This window comes from Hippocampus bargibanti, linkage group LG13 (assembly GCF_051943395.1).
Source record: "Hippocampus bargibanti isolate YZ-2025 linkage group LG13, ASM5194339v1, whole genome shotgun sequence".
In the NCBI taxonomy this organism is placed as follows: domain Eukaryota; kingdom Metazoa; phylum Chordata; class Actinopteri; order Syngnathiformes; family Syngnathidae; genus Hippocampus; species Hippocampus bargibanti.
This window is the reverse complement of record NC_142746.1, coordinates 14043335-14058986: the sequence shown is the minus strand read 5'-3', so window position 1 is coordinate 14058986 and position 15652 is coordinate 14043335. Positions and strand designations below refer to the sequence as shown.

The following is a 15652-nucleotide window of genomic DNA, read 5'->3' as shown; positions in this document are numbered from 1 at the left end:
AAGAATTAATGGCTTGGGGGAAGAAGCTGTTTAAAAATCTGCTGGATTTGGTGCGCATGGGTCGGTTCCGCCTGCCTGAAGGGAGTAGCTGGAAAAGGTGGTGGCAGGGTGCGGAGGGTCCAGTAGGATTTTCCGCGCCTTTGTTTGGATTATTGCAGTGCGCAAGTCCTCGAGAGTGGGGAGGGTGGTGCCAATGATTTTTTCCGCCATCCTAACTGTCCGTTGATGCCGGATTTTGTCAATTTTTGTGGCGGCCCCGAACCTAACGGTGATGGAAGAAGACAAGATGGATTCAATGACAGCCATGTAGAAATGTTGTAGCACCTCCTGTGGCAGACCATGCTTCTTTAGCAGCCTCAGGAAGTACATCCTCTGTTGGGCCTTTCTCAGGATGGAGTTGGTGTTGACCTCCCACTTCATGTCATGCGAGACTGTGATTCCCAGGAACTTGAAGGTCTCAACCGTTGACACGAGGCAGTTGGATAGTGTGAGGCACAGCTGTGGAGAGGGATGTTTCCTGAAGTCCATTATCATCTCTACCGTCTTGACCGTGTTCAGCTCTAGGTTGTGACTGCTGCACCACAGCTCATGCTGCTCCACTTGTTGTCAGTATGCAGAATCAAAGACCGATGACTCACGGTCATCGGTCTTTGATGAAACTGATGACCGTGGTGTTGTCTGTGAACTTTATGAATTTGACAGCTGGGTGCGTTGAGGTGCAGTCGTTTGTGAGAGAGAAAAGGGTGCATCCCTGCGGGGCTCCAGTGCTCGTGGTTTGTGTTGAGGATGATATTTTTCCCAGTTAGTTTGGGGATGAGGAGTTCTGGGATGATGGTATTGAACGCAGAGCTGTAGTCCACAAACAGGATCCTTGCGTAGGTTCCTGTGTTGTCGAGGTGTTCAAGGATGTGGTGGGAGGGGAAGGGGAAAGTTTATATTTATATACAGTGGCGAGAAGATGGTCATTTGTTAGCAAAAGAAAAGACTGCTTTAGACAGTTGAATTGATTTAGTGTTGTTATTTCTTTTGAATTCATTTGAGGCTGAATGGCAGACTTTCACAATTGCATAGCCAAACGTCTGCATCGATCTACTCTCTCATTTGTGGGTGTTTCTTTTTTTTGACGTGTACACATTCAGCCTTGTGGGCAGAGAATATAACAATGTGTACCATCTGGGAATAAATCTGTCTCCCTGTGACGCAATTCTCCTTGCAGGAACTCAAGGCTCATTGTGTGACATAAAATATTGGATCAAAATACCATCTGTAACACGAGATTTTACCCTGAAGGCCTAAAATCAAAATGCTAAACTCACAGCCAGAGATATGAATGCTTTTATGAGAGTGCAGTAAGTCAGTTTCTCCTCTATGAATTTATAACATGACAGATGGAGCTGTTCTGTTGGTGCAGTACAAGTATGAAACAAAACCGGAGGGACAAAAGAAATATGTAAAAGCATTTAGGAATCGGTACCCGTCTTACAATTTGAAACACTTAATCATAGGACAGCTCTCAGATTAGTCCCACAAATTTTTCGAGCCCATTTAAGAAAGCTGAGAAGAAGACCAAATGAGAACGTATGCATCTAATGATAAAATTCTTCCCCAACACAAAAAGGTAGAGGCCAGAGTACAGTTATACCTCGTCTTACGAAAGCTTTAGTTTACAAACTTTTCGCCTTACGAACTATAAATTCACGAGAATATAATCTTGGCATACGAACTAGTTTTCAGCAAACGAATCAAACCACGTGGAGTGCCACGGTGGCTGGCGGACTAGTGGTCGGCGGAAGAACACCAAACCACATGTCCGAACAGCGCCATGGTGGCTGGTGGACGAATTTTCCACACCCCCTTTGAGTACAGACGTCGTTTGTTATCGAGTGGATTACTTTTGCTCTTATGGGACTGAAAAAGACCCCACCACATGCTACTTGTTATGTTAGAGGAACAAGAGGAGACGAATATCCTGTCAAAGGCCTTTGTTTACAACTGCGTCATTATCAACTTGGTGCCGTCAACAACCCTGCTTTACGACACTGCCGCGACGTCATGTGGCAGTGTAGCATATGCTACATTTACCCCAGAAATATGCTACACTACTGTTAAACCAAAGAGGACTCAAAAGAAAATTAGGATTGAGCATAAGGAGGACATTATAAAAAAACATGAACAAGGTGTCGGCTGACGGACTAGTTTTCCACACCCCTTGTGAGTGCATATTTGGTTTGTTATCGAGTGAAGTACTTTTCCTATTATGGGACCAAAAAAGACCCCACCACAGCCTCCTGTTAAGACGAACAGGCCACAAAAGAAAATTAACGGTCGAGCAGAAGAATGAGATCATTGAAAAACACGAACGAGGTTTGTGCTTGTGTGACTTAGCTGTTCCAGTATCATTACGCTAAGTCAACCCTTTCTTCCATCCATTGATAACGACCATCACAAAGGTAAATAAAATGAATTTATTATACAGTACAGTTTATTTCTTTAATTACAATAGCACATTTATTATACATAAAATGAGGTATATTTTGTGTAGTTTTAAGGTTTATTTGGTAGAAAATTGTGTTTTATGGGAATGGATTATTCTGATTTTAATGTTTTTTTATGGGAAATAAATGTTTGGCAGACAAACTTCGCCTTACCGACACTTTCTGGGAACCAATTATGTTCGTAAACTGAGGGATCACTGTACTCGGTAATACGTCTGTGTAAACTCTCAGTCGTACAGGAGTGGTCCATCGATGAAAAGGTTTCTTCAGCCTGCTGAGGCAACACAGGATTAGTAACATACTAATCTACTAATTTACAGATTAGAGGTGATACCGGTCAAAGTGGGGCAATCAGGCCAGTCGTTAGTCAGAACGACAGGAACTATCAGTGGAGCAGCTGCGGGGAGTAGTCCTCTGCTCCCCCCCAACCTGAGAGCAGGGACCTATCATAGCAGAATCCGGCACCGCCATGTCTGGACAGTAGGGATATATATATATATAGGGCCTAAACTACCAGTAAGACTTTAGTTTGCTGACAAAGTTTCTTGGATAAGAAGCGAAACGTCCAACACCTTCAAAGAAGTACAGATGACGGCTGAAGAAACCTTTTCATCGATGTACTCCGTAATGTTCCAGGAACCCTGTTTGACTCATAAATTTGTAAATGTGACTGTCACCTCAATGCCATGAACCACTCTCGCTCCTCGTCAGTCTTCAAGGTTGAGGAAGAAATCAGTAACGGCCGTCATAAAAAGACGCAGGGCCTCGTCCTGTTGGCCTCATAAGCCAGCCTACCTGCTGTATCATCTGTTTGGAGGAGTGTTTTTAGTTTGTGTCCTTATGACATACTGCATGAGCAATTTCTGAAATGTTTAAATATAACGTCATGCTGTTTCTCAGCGTGTTGCCTGTTTGCCCGACAACCCACCCACCTCCACCATTATTCTCCAAATGTAAATAATGACATTCAAGGGTCAAACTTTCACCTTCCTAAAATATGTATTCACCCTAAAGGCGTATCTTTAATCACATTTTAACAAAGCAAACTGTCACGCTTGAAACAAAGTGAACGAAATTCACGCAACATGCCAAAAGAGTCTACATTGACTTACAAAAGACAGCTCGCGCTGGTCAACCTGCGGCTTGCACTTGGAGCTACTGCAGCAGTTAATAAATGAATAAAGAATGGGAGTCCGCTTATTTTACATAACTTCCACTGTGTATTTATATTCTCTTCTCTTCTGATCGTATTCCTTTCTTAACATACCTTGTCAAGGCTGGCCCTTTTTTTTAACTTTGGGGGGGGAAAAAATGACAAAAAGTCAAATAAATAGCCGTGACGAACATTATACTCTTTTGATACTGCTTTTACTTATTCATCTTTTGTATCATTTATTGGTGACTGTAAGTGTTATGGGTTGTAACTTTGCTTGTTCAACCTTTGTGTACCCTAATAGGCATTCATCTTCCAGTTGTTCAAAGAGCTAAATGATGATGTTCGACAAGAAAAACAAAATGTGACGTGAATGCTAAATCTAATTAGTAAATAAAAGTCAATATTGTGAAATCAACCAAGGTCACAAAACAATTACACAGTATTACGAGCCATCAGCCGCCACGGCATTGTGAACAATTAACAACACTTGGTTGTAATTGGTTGCAATTATTTGCAATGGGACTCGGTGTAATGCAGTGTGATTCTATGGCAACTTAGGTTGAATTTTGGACATGACTCTTCTATTAACTCGTTCACAGCCATTCACAAATTTATTTGTTAATTGAAAATATGACGTATGGCGCCTTTCCTGAATTTGTTCGGGTTTTTTTTTTCTTGTTTGGGTGCCGGTGATGCGCTGGCCATGGCCTCTGACAATTTTTTCCCTTCTATAAGCAGTCATCATTTCACTTTTTCCATGTTAGCACTTTGTTCCAGCTTCAGCTGTTGTTAAAGCGCTATATAAATCAATATGTATGTATGCATTGTATTTTGGACAGCCACCCTCATTTCAAGCTCATATAACTCCAGACCCATATAATTTAGGAATTAACTTTCCGATGAAAGCACAGAGTCGAAGGTTCTTTATGCTGCACTGAATGTTTATGTAGTCCCAAAACTCAATATTCTGTGGGTCCTGGAATTCGAGTGACAATGGCAAAAACCCTGGCACTGCAGTGGACACATTTTTTTCACGTCTTGCAGTGAATTAGTTAAAGTCCATTCACTTGCCAAACTGACAAATATATCTTCCCAACAAAACAGCGCAAAGACCAAATTATTTCTGACTGGTTCCTACTATGAACAAACTGACGCAACATCATTTCCACCCACCAAAGAGTCCCAACCATCAATACTCTGTGGTGTAGTAAATGTGCAAAACTCTGCAATCATATCTGTTTTTTAGGGGGTGCGGAGGGGCTAGAATGAAGAGGGAAGCAAGTGCCGGTGATAAAGATAAATTTTAATTCTGTTGGCACTGTTGTTGGACTTGCAGCTATCAGCAGGAGAGATCAGCAACACTGCAGACACTGCAGGGTAGGCCAGAGAAATGCCTGGGAATTAGAAGCAGGGGAGCATGAAGTCACATGGTGGTGGTAGTAGCGGGAGCCGCGGTGCAAAATTGGTTATTTAATGCAGATAAATCCAAGGTATGGTACAATGGATCAGAATCGGGCTGCTTCATTGGATAGTTACTGTTAATAAATATTCGTGTCGCTCCTTGACTTTGCTAAGTAGAGGTCCTGGGTTCAATACAGCATTTCCTTTGTCTTTTCAAAGAACCTTGCAATGGTACTGGCTTTCATGCATCGGTGATGTCAGGGTGACGGAGGAAATCTGTGCAAGTGTCAAAGTGGATTCAGGCCTCATCTGAAAGATGCCAAACATTCTCCTCATGTTTCCGTGTCTTTCCCAGAGGCCTGTTAACAACTTGTGTTTCACTTCAGAGGGCACAATAAACACAAAAGTGTCTGCTGAGCTACAAAGGTCAAAATGTATCAAGAGGAAAACTGAAGGTTGTACCGGCACAGAATAAAATCTAGGCTCTCTTTCTTATTTTAATTCTATTTTGGTTTTATTCATGTAAAGCTAATCAATGGTTTTAAATAGTAACATAAAGGTTAGTAATTGGATTCATAGCGTTTTGGAAAATAACTCTTCAAACATTGTGGATCATTATATACTAAGAGCAGCATTACATCTACATAGTTTATTAAAGGACAACCGACGTCTCCGGACAAGTTGTGTTCATAATTTGTAAAATGGCTTCAAATTACTTCTACTAAGCGTATTTTACAAAGATTCCACCGCATATTGCTATATTTTACCTTTTAAGACTTGCTCTGAATATTCTGGAAGTCTTGTTTTTGAGTTGATGACGAGTCCTCACCCTACGTCACTAAAGGAACGCCCCTGACCGAAAAAAGGACACATTATAGCAGTCCTTCCATCACGTCAATGCATTTTGCTATACTTGTTTGGTCTGAAAACTTCGTGTTGCACCAAAAAGAGGCAGAAGAGGGCGACAAAGCTCCGTGTAAGGAATTAATCAGCCTGTGGAAACGGGCTGATTAATTCCTTACACTTACCTTAAATGGCACGGAATAAATTCTTTAATTGATTGCAAACATGTATGCTTTCCTCTTCAGAACTATTTGAATCATATTCATAACTGTATGAGTAACAAGAAAGCATATTCTCCGAATCTGAAGCCATTGTTTTGATTCTCCAGCAAGGCAAGACGTCTTGGGGTGACGCCACAAACAAGGGGGCGGGAACTTCTGAACCTGGCCACTTCCGGGTTCATTTTTTTTGCAGATTTTGGACACTTTAAGTCGTTTTTATTGGTCTTTTGCATTTGACTAAAAATATCATACTGCGTGTTTTGGGTATTTTAGATGCTATAAAGCGTTTTTTTTTCTGATGTCAGTTAGGAAACAAAAAAGTGATGTCGGTTGTCCTTTAAGTTAGAAGAAGGCCAAATGGGGTTAAAAATATTAACTCATTCAATGCCATTCCCAAATTTATTCGGAAATTGAAAATATGACATGGAGTGCCATTCCCGAATTTGCTCGGGTTTTGTTTTTTCTAGCGAGGGGGTGCCGATAAAGCACTGGTCAGACCTTTGTCAATGTTTTTCCTTCCCACAAGGGGACAGCATTTGCCTTTAGTACAGCCACCCCCACCTACACCTCATATAACTTAGGAATTAATGTTTTCTTCCGCTGCATTGAATCGTAAAACTCAAAATACTGTGGGTCCTGAAATTTGAGTGAAAATTACGAAAACCTTGGCACTGGAGTGGACACATTTGCACATTGTCTGGCAGTGAATGAGTTATGGGTTAAGTTATAAGAGAAAGGCAGAGGGAGGGAGTTCTTTACATTAAACTGTAGTCACCTGTGGCTCATATTTGAAAAACTACAGAATCAAACCACAATTTTGGATTTGACAGACGTCTGGCATAAGTAATTAATTGAAATCATATGCTGATGTCTCTGATTTAGGTTTCCAAATATGTTTCCATGAAATCATTACGTGTCAGCTATTTCGAGAAATAGAATGCCATAGAAAGTTTGCATGATACTCAGGAACACTGGACTGTACAACTGAGAGGCTTTCATGCTCGGATTTCACACTGTTTCATCACATCATGTCCTTATTGTTGAACATTACAGTTGACAACATTTTCAATTGAGGAACAACTCTGTTATTTGGTGTAAATTAGAGGAGACTATTATTGTTTTCCTTGCTATGGAGAAAATGGTTGGTTGGAAATTGGGGGTGCACGTAAGCAACGATGCTAATGACCCTTGCTATTTCACTTTTTTCAAATACTCAGTGAATTTTTTTAACATCTTCATCTTTATTAAGTTCATAGAGTTGCTTGTTCTGTAGCCACAAGGGGACATAAGCCAGTGTTTTCTTGTGCCGGTCCCAAGCCCGGACAAATACAGAGGGTTGTGTCAGGAAGGGCATCCGACATAAAAGCTTGGCCAAAACAAACATGTAAATCAAACCTCTGAAGATAGAGGACACTGATTCGCTGTGGCGACTCCTTGAAGGGAAAAGCCGAAAGGAAAAGAAGTTTTTATTAAGTAAACTGCGCACACCTTATATTGAATGTTGTGTCATTTTAACAACTAGTGTTTCTTCATCACGGCAGTTTTAATATGTGATCTTAGGTGGGAATAAATACGATTGGTCGACAGAAACAAACTCACGGGTTGATTATAATTCAAAATGAATTGTGATCTTTTGTCAGTGTGAGATATAGATGCTGAAAAGTTTGATCAGTAAATCATCTGATAACTGTCAGTAAAGTAATTTGTGACACTTCACGTGACCTTCCTGTGTTGGATTATTGATTTAAGCGTTCAAAGTAAATAGCACTCTTGATTAGATGAACGACAATCAAGCCAAATGTTGACACTATATTCAAGTCTTTAACCAAAACTATATATATGTACATTTATTCATATACCCTGTACTCTTTATTTTTTTTAATAATGGAGACATTTTCCATCACTGCGGTATTTCAGTTGACCTTGACCACAACCTTGGATACAAATGTGATAAGGTGAACAAACCACTTGGAGTTCATCCGAGTGCTGTGAAAGGAGTAGACACTCTGTCATGGAGGTAATGGCTCCTAATGTCATTCGCTCTCTCTCACATATGCGCATGCACACACACACACACACACACGCACACGCACACAAGTACTCACGCAACGCGCGCACGCACACACACAGACACACATTAATGGTTCACTCCTGCTGCTCGAGGTTGTTTGAGCCATGTTAGTCACTGTCAGGCCACATGTAAAAGAAGTGTGCCGCACCTTAAATAATTGAGTCGTTGATTCTTTGGAACGACACACGAGTGTACACCCAAGTCAAGGCAATTAATCACAGCCGCTTTCATTAACCGTTGAATTGTATAAACAAAGTCATGATATTCAAATTAATATGAAGAGTGCATGCTTTGTAGATTGGAAGGATTAAACCACAGCGTGCGGGTCGACAAAAAGCGCCCCCTGGACGCCTGCGAAGGACAAAACGTCGTACTCATAAACAACACATGACCTTCCGAGTGAGACAAAGCGCTCTTGCAGCTCAGAATAGAGAAATTTAATTCTCCTCGAATCAGCTTTCATTGCTGCCGAACGCAGCCTGGGGGATGATTGTTCAGCTTTGTCTCCCACCTAAAAGGTACAATAGAATTTCAGTCCATTGCATCACTTGCGTTTTTTTACACCAAGGATAAACACAGTCACCCTTGTGCGCATTCATTCAGCACCGGGAGGCCCGGGGAAGCCCGCAGCATTAGCATGGAAGGCGATAGGATATTAATCGGCAATGTGATGAGAGCGCCTGCCAAGGTCACACGCAGGCCGACCACCAAGTATGAAGCCTTTCACCAACAGATGAATGATGTCTCTCATTCGTAACACGGCTCTCGTATGAGGTGACGACAACTACGGTATCTCCGCGTGTACGTAATATCGTGTGGCGGTGCAGATGAAACAACGGCAATTTGATTCACAGTATTTCTGCCGCTTCTCACAACGTGCTTAAATGAATCTTTCAAATTGTTGTATGTGTGTGATTTTCAATAAGTATCTCACTGAGACGTTTTAAAAGAAGTATGCTTTGTCTTCCAGTCAGCTGTGTTGAGTGCAGTTTACGCACAAGGCACATCATTACCTCCGAAAACCCCACCAGGGGACGCCTTCATTTTTAACTTGCAGCAGAGAAGCTGCAGGAGATTTTATGGTTTATTATTTATTATCTGCAAAGTTGTATTGCTCTTTTAAGTCTCTGTTTTTCTGAGGCAAAATCGAAGGGATTGCTGCATGCAGTTGTAGTATTTCACGAACAGACAAAGGCATTGCCTTTTTTAGTTCCATTCAGGACACGGTTTATTGGGGGGACTGATCAAATTCTAATTATCAGATTTCACAGTGGCCTCAAGCATCTGGATTATTTCCAATGCATTAAAATTGATTGTTGTCATTTTGCTTCAAAAAACCAAAAACACATATTATATTCAGGGTTCATTTTAATCCCATCAGGAAAGGGGAGTAAAAGAAGTGATTCTCATAAAACAACAAAATCCTTCATTAAACCGGTGTGGTGGGGTGATGTTCAATTTGGATCGTTCATACAATAGCCTTCTTAGGCAAAACAGGTTAGTCAACATTCGTAATGCTGATGAGGTGATACCGGAGGGAGGGGGGCAAACAGGCCAGTCGTTAGTCAGGAATGTAAGAACAATCAGTGGGGTGGTCCTCTGCTCCCCCCAACCTGAGAGTAGGGACCTATCATAGCTGTGTCCGGCGCCGCCATGTCTGGACATTAGGGATATATAAATAGGGCCGATACGACCAGTAAGACTTTAGTTCGCTGACGAAGCCTCTTGGATAGGAGGCGAAACGTCCGACACCTTCAAAAAGTACAGATGACGGCTGAAGAAACCTTCTCATCGATGGACCACTCCTGTACGACTGAGAGCTTACACAGACGTATCCCATCAGGAAGTTTCACAATGTATGCAAAACAATGTTTTGCACACAATGTGGAATGCTTTGGATCATGAGCTGTTCCTTTCTCAAACACATACTATAACAATCTTGGTTCTTCTAGACTTCAAAATTTCACGGTTGGTTAATGAAGACAACACCCCCCTGACCGTTGGACAAAAGAACACTGACCTTTGAACTTATGTGTCACACAATTTAAGTCATCGAGCGTTGGACAAAAGTTCTGATAGCTTCTTGCTTGTAAAATATTTAGATGAACTGAAAATGGGCGCTAGACCCCCTTGATATGCCACACTAATCTTGTATACATTCAAGGACATGATGAAAAATCAAAAGGGTTTTATGTGAGATTTAAAAGAATGTTTCCTGAAAGTTGGAAGAGGTTTCATTCTGACCCAAAGAGCACTGATAGAAACGTCAATGAAAGAAAAACAAATGCTATTTCGATTTATGTGCACCTCAATTAAGGTTGCTTTGATAATTTTTGAATTTAAAGACCGAATTATGACACACTTAACATCCTTCTGTATAAACAGAGAATCACCTGAAAAGTGTCATTACTTTTTATATTATGGGGAGGTAAATGTTGTGTGAACTTCTCTCTAAATATCAGTCCTGACAAAAGAAAATTCTAAGTACTGTCGTTATCTTTACAATGTGATCCACAAACAACATTCCAGCACATACAGTACACACACACACACACACACACACACACACACACACACACACACACACACACATGCACACAGACACACGCATGCATGCATACACACACACACACACACACACACACACACACACACACACACACACACACACACACACACACACACACACACACACACACACACACACACACACACACACACATCACATTAGGATTATACAATTAATATATCACAGTTGCTCTCTCTTACCCTCTTTAGTTACCGCCTGTCAGAGTGGATCAGTTGCGTTTTATTTCAGACGTCTGATTGATTACCAAGGCCACTTAAAGTGTGACAGCAGCTATTTTTACACAGCATAGGGCAGGACATCTTGAACTGCAGTTACCGAGCCCCGAAAAAGAAGTGGATTGGTAGTTGCTGCTGTTTATTAAAGTGAAGATGTATTATGCAAATATGAAACATGCGAAGTTGTAGTTCATTCAATAAAACCAAGTTCCCCAAACCGAAGGATGAGCTCATGCATAATAAAGCCATACTTCTGTCGACTTGTAAAGTATTTGTGGATGGGATAGCAAATGGACTTGTTTTGCAATGATCCATAAACCATTAAACAAATAATGGTATACCCAAAATTATTTAGAAATTGAATACAAACCAGTTTTATAGACACAGTTATTGAATTGCTAAACAATGATATCCCTCTGTTAAGTTTCTGGAGTAGTTTAAAAATAATTTAGTGATATACCTCTCTGAAGGGTTTAGAAATGGGTAAACTTGTTATCAATGCATAGAAAATGGGGTTGGGGGTTAGCAGGAATTAGCCCTTTGATTGCCAAATAGTGAGCCCAAAATTATACTTTCTGCTTCGTGAGCACGTTTGCGCTATACACAGTGTAAATGAGAAAAGCTTATGACTATTATGATAATAGGGATGACAGATTCTAAAACAGGACCCGTTGGGAACATAATTGATTCACAAATAATAGCCAAATAGTACAGAGCGGAAGTCACAGGAAGCTACTAACCGGCTAATGCCGACAAATCTCCATTGGAAAATGCAGTTCGGCTTTCCCTTTTTGAAAAGAAAATTCTAGAGAGCTGATGTTGATTATTAAGTTGCACATCTATCAATGCAACTTTCAGAGGAAGAGCGACCCAGGGAGCACGTGGCGCACAGCGGCCCAGAAGTTCAGCCGGCGGCAGGCGCGGCCGGTCCGGAATCGAGCTCCACCAGGCGGAAGCTGCACTGCTGCATCCGGATCACGGCGCTGCAAGTGCGGAAGGTCCTGTGGGGGGTCGCCATGGTGATGTGCGTCTGCTCGTCATGGGCAGGCTCCACCCAGCTGGCCAAGGTGACCTTTAAGCACTTTGACGCCCCTTTCACCCTTACTTGGTTCGCCACCACCTGGAACTGCCTCTTTTTCCCGCTCTACTACGTCGGCCACCTGTGCAAGAGTCCGGAAAGGCAAACGGCCAGACAGAGATTAAGGTGAAAGCACAAAACACACAAAGCATCTGCTGTGTTAGTCATGTCTGTGAATGAAAGGCAGGCTAGTGTAATGGAAAGGTTCCACGAAATAAAGGTTGCAAAGGAGCAAACTTTAAGTACTTGGGATTAACTGTTCAGAGTAAGATGTATGAAAACAAGGAAAAGAAGAGAGTAAGGTTTCGGTTAAATTAATACTTATTCATGGCAATTTTAGATGTGCCATGCTGAATGGGTTGGAGAGCATAGCAATCACGAGAGACAAAAGTTGGAAGTGGTACACACGACATTGCGTCATGGGAGTAACACAGATCGACATGATCAGCAATAAGCACATCGGGGTGACGGAGATGGATGAGGATGATTTGCTGTTGCAACACTTCAATAGAGTGTAGCCGAACAGAAAAGAAGATGTCGTTTTTGCAGAGAAAAAAAATGATCAATTCAATTTCATATGACTGTAAAACTTAACACATTTGCATTTGTTAAGGCAATTCGCTTGTTTTTACTTGATTCCTGCTTCATTAATAATGACTTTAACAGCATTGTTAGGTAAACATTCTCAAATAGTGTATAAGGTCCACCCAAAAGCCTTCATTTTCTTCAAAAGATGACCCTGCGCCTTATACGCAGGTGCGCCTTATATGTGAACTAATATTGAGCCAGAAGAGGTCTGGCAACTCCTGTCAGCAGCCATTGACTCCATTTCCTTCTGTAGAAGAAGTGATGTGAAACCCCAGCCTCTACTGTACCACCTTATAATGTGGTTTTCCTAATATTTGGAAAACAGTTATAATAATAATAAAAATAATAAAAATAAGAATATAAGAAAAATAATAAATAATAAAGGAGCTGATTCTAAAAATAATTGCGGGCGAGCAGCGGCAGCCAGAACACAACATCTGTATTTATATATTATATTTGGAAAACTGTTTTCATTCATTCTATGTGTGCCTTATAGTCTGGTGCGGCTGATACATGGAAAACGGTCGAAAATGCACCATTCATTGGGGATGCGTCTTATACTTCAGTGCACCTTATACAATGGAAAATACAATAATACCTGTGCCTCGAAACACGATAAGCAACGTTGAAAATAAATCATCGAATGACATATAACAATCCATACACCCAATTTTCTATTTTGCTAATCAATCAGCCGATCAAATTTGTTTTTGAGTTCACACTGGACTGGCTGCCAGCCAACTGCATGTTCACACCAATGAGCAACTCACAGTCACCAAACCTAACATGCATGTTTTTGAAATGTGCAAGGTATACCCAGACAAATCCTAAACATAACAGAACATGCATTCTCAAAATGACTACTAATGTGATATTTCTCTTAAAGGACAATCGACGTCTCCGGACAAGTTGTGCCCATAATTTGTAAAATGGCTCCAAATGACTTCTATTGGGCATATTTTACAAAGATTTCTACCGCATATAGCTATATTTTACGCTTTAAGACTCGCGCTGAACATTCAGGAAGTCTTGTTTTTGAGTTGGTGACGAGTCCGTACGTGACGTCAGTGAATGAACGCCCCTGACCGAAAAGGTATTTTAGATGCTATAAAACGTTTTTCTGATGTCAGTCAGGAAACAAAAAAGTGACATCGGTTGTCCTCTAAGACACAGTGTTCATCCCTCAGAACTGTTTGTCACCGATGTGTGGTTAAAAATTGTTTGTCACCGTTCAAAAACATGCCACCAGCATTGGACAGAAGTTATAGACAACCCCTTCGATGAAAGGATGTTTCACTTCACACCTTCACTTCTTACTTCCTTCCCCGCTATCTCCCACTGTCAGAAAAGACTGATCTGGACACACACAGACACACGCACACACACATCAGCTCAACTCAAGTTCCTCTGAGGCTATGGTGGCACACCAAAGGTTCTTTAAAACATCATGTGCCCTTCCTTCAAGGACATGATTGTTTTATTGGCTGCACGCCACCACTTCTTTACTGGAACGTTACCCAAATGTGTTGTTCAACAATCAGAGCCAGGAAACCTCAAAGGCCTCCCCGCTCAGTCAGAAGAGATAGTCAGCATTTTCCGCAGCTTGCCAATTATCTACCTCCGCTGGGCTGCGGCAGAATGTATTAAACACTAAACACTAACTATGACACTGAGTACTGGAAAATCTTTTCTCGAAGTGGAAATGATGGAGGTTATTTGTTTTGCATTGAGATTCTTAGACTTGCATTATAAACATTTTTTTTAAAGTACAGTATTTTCTGGTGTATAAGGCACACCAGAGTATAAGGCGTACCCCTAATGAATGGTATATTTTCAAACTTTTTCTATATATAAGGTGCACTTGAGTATCAGGCGCACCTTCAATGAATAACAAAAGTTTTGCAAATATAATATGTAAATATATAAATGCTTTCCAAATATAAGGCATACCACATTATAAGGCAGTATAGTATAGGCTGGGGTTAGGTCCTACTTCTTCTACAATGTCAAATGAAGTTCGGTGGCTGTTGACAGTAGTTGTAGCTCAATTTTACTTCACATTTAAAGGACAACCGACGTCTCCGGACAAGTTGTGTCCATAATTTGTAAAATGGCTTCTAATGACTTCTACTGAGTGTATTTTAAAAAGATTCCACCGCATATATCTACATTTTACGTTTTAAGACTCTCGCTGAATATTCAGGAAGTCTTGTTTTTGAGTAGGTGACGAGTCTGTACGTGACGTCACTAAAGGAACGCCTCCTAATCATATCCAATCCAGTACTTTTTTTCTCACTAAACACTTAACTCTCGTATCTAATGAATTCAATTTCCTCATCCTGTCGTGTGTCTGCATAGGGAGTGTTGTCGTTTTTTTGGTGACGATGGGCTGACCCCCAAGGTGTTCTTCACCAAGGTGGCCCCTTTCGGCCTGCTGTGGATCCTCACCAACTACTTGTACCTGCAGGCCCTCAGGAAGATCAACACAACAGACGTGTCGGCGCTCTTTTGTTGTAACAAGGCCTTTGTCTTCCTGCTCTCCTGGATTGTCCTGCGAGACCGCTTCATGGGCATCAGGGTGAGTTCATAGTTCACATCTTGAGTTTTTAGCGAGCAAGCAGCAGGAAAAAGATACCATAACATATATGGTTAGTTTTGTGTGCGATGTTGAAGGCAATAATGTTTGGTTGACAGCATTATCTCTATTTCCACTTAAAAAGTAATTAACTCATTCACTGCCAGACATATGCAAAAATATGTCCACTCCAGTGCCAAGGTTTTTGTCATTGTCACTTGAATTCCAGGACCCACAGACTATTGAGTTTTAGGACCATATAAACATTCAATACAGCACTACAAACCTTAGCCTCTCTTCTTTCATCAGGAAAGGAGTTAATTCCTAAATTATATGGGCCTGGAGTTATATGACCTTGAAATGAGGGCACCTGTCCAAAATACAATGCAATACATACGTATTTGTTTATATCGTGCTTG

At 41.1% G+C, this 15652-nt stretch overlaps 1 protein-coding gene across 4 annotated transcripts in view; it reads left to right on the top strand.

Moving 5' to 3' along the window:
- slc35f3b (solute carrier family 35 member F3b) overlaps positions 1-15652 on the top strand; it is a 46482-nt gene that overhangs the window by 26567 nt on the left and 4263 nt on the right. For 3 of the 4 annotated variants that reach the window (XM_089011590.1, XM_089011591.1, XM_089011594.1), the window contains 2 exons: positions 11851-12196; positions 15017-15236. In XM_089011590.1, coding sequence (XP_088867716.1) covers positions 11851-12196; positions 15017-15236 — 566 coding nt within the window. The remainder of the gene's footprint in view (positions 1-11850; positions 12197-15016; positions 15237-15652) is intronic. The other variant, XM_089011593.1, reaches the window with a different exon arrangement.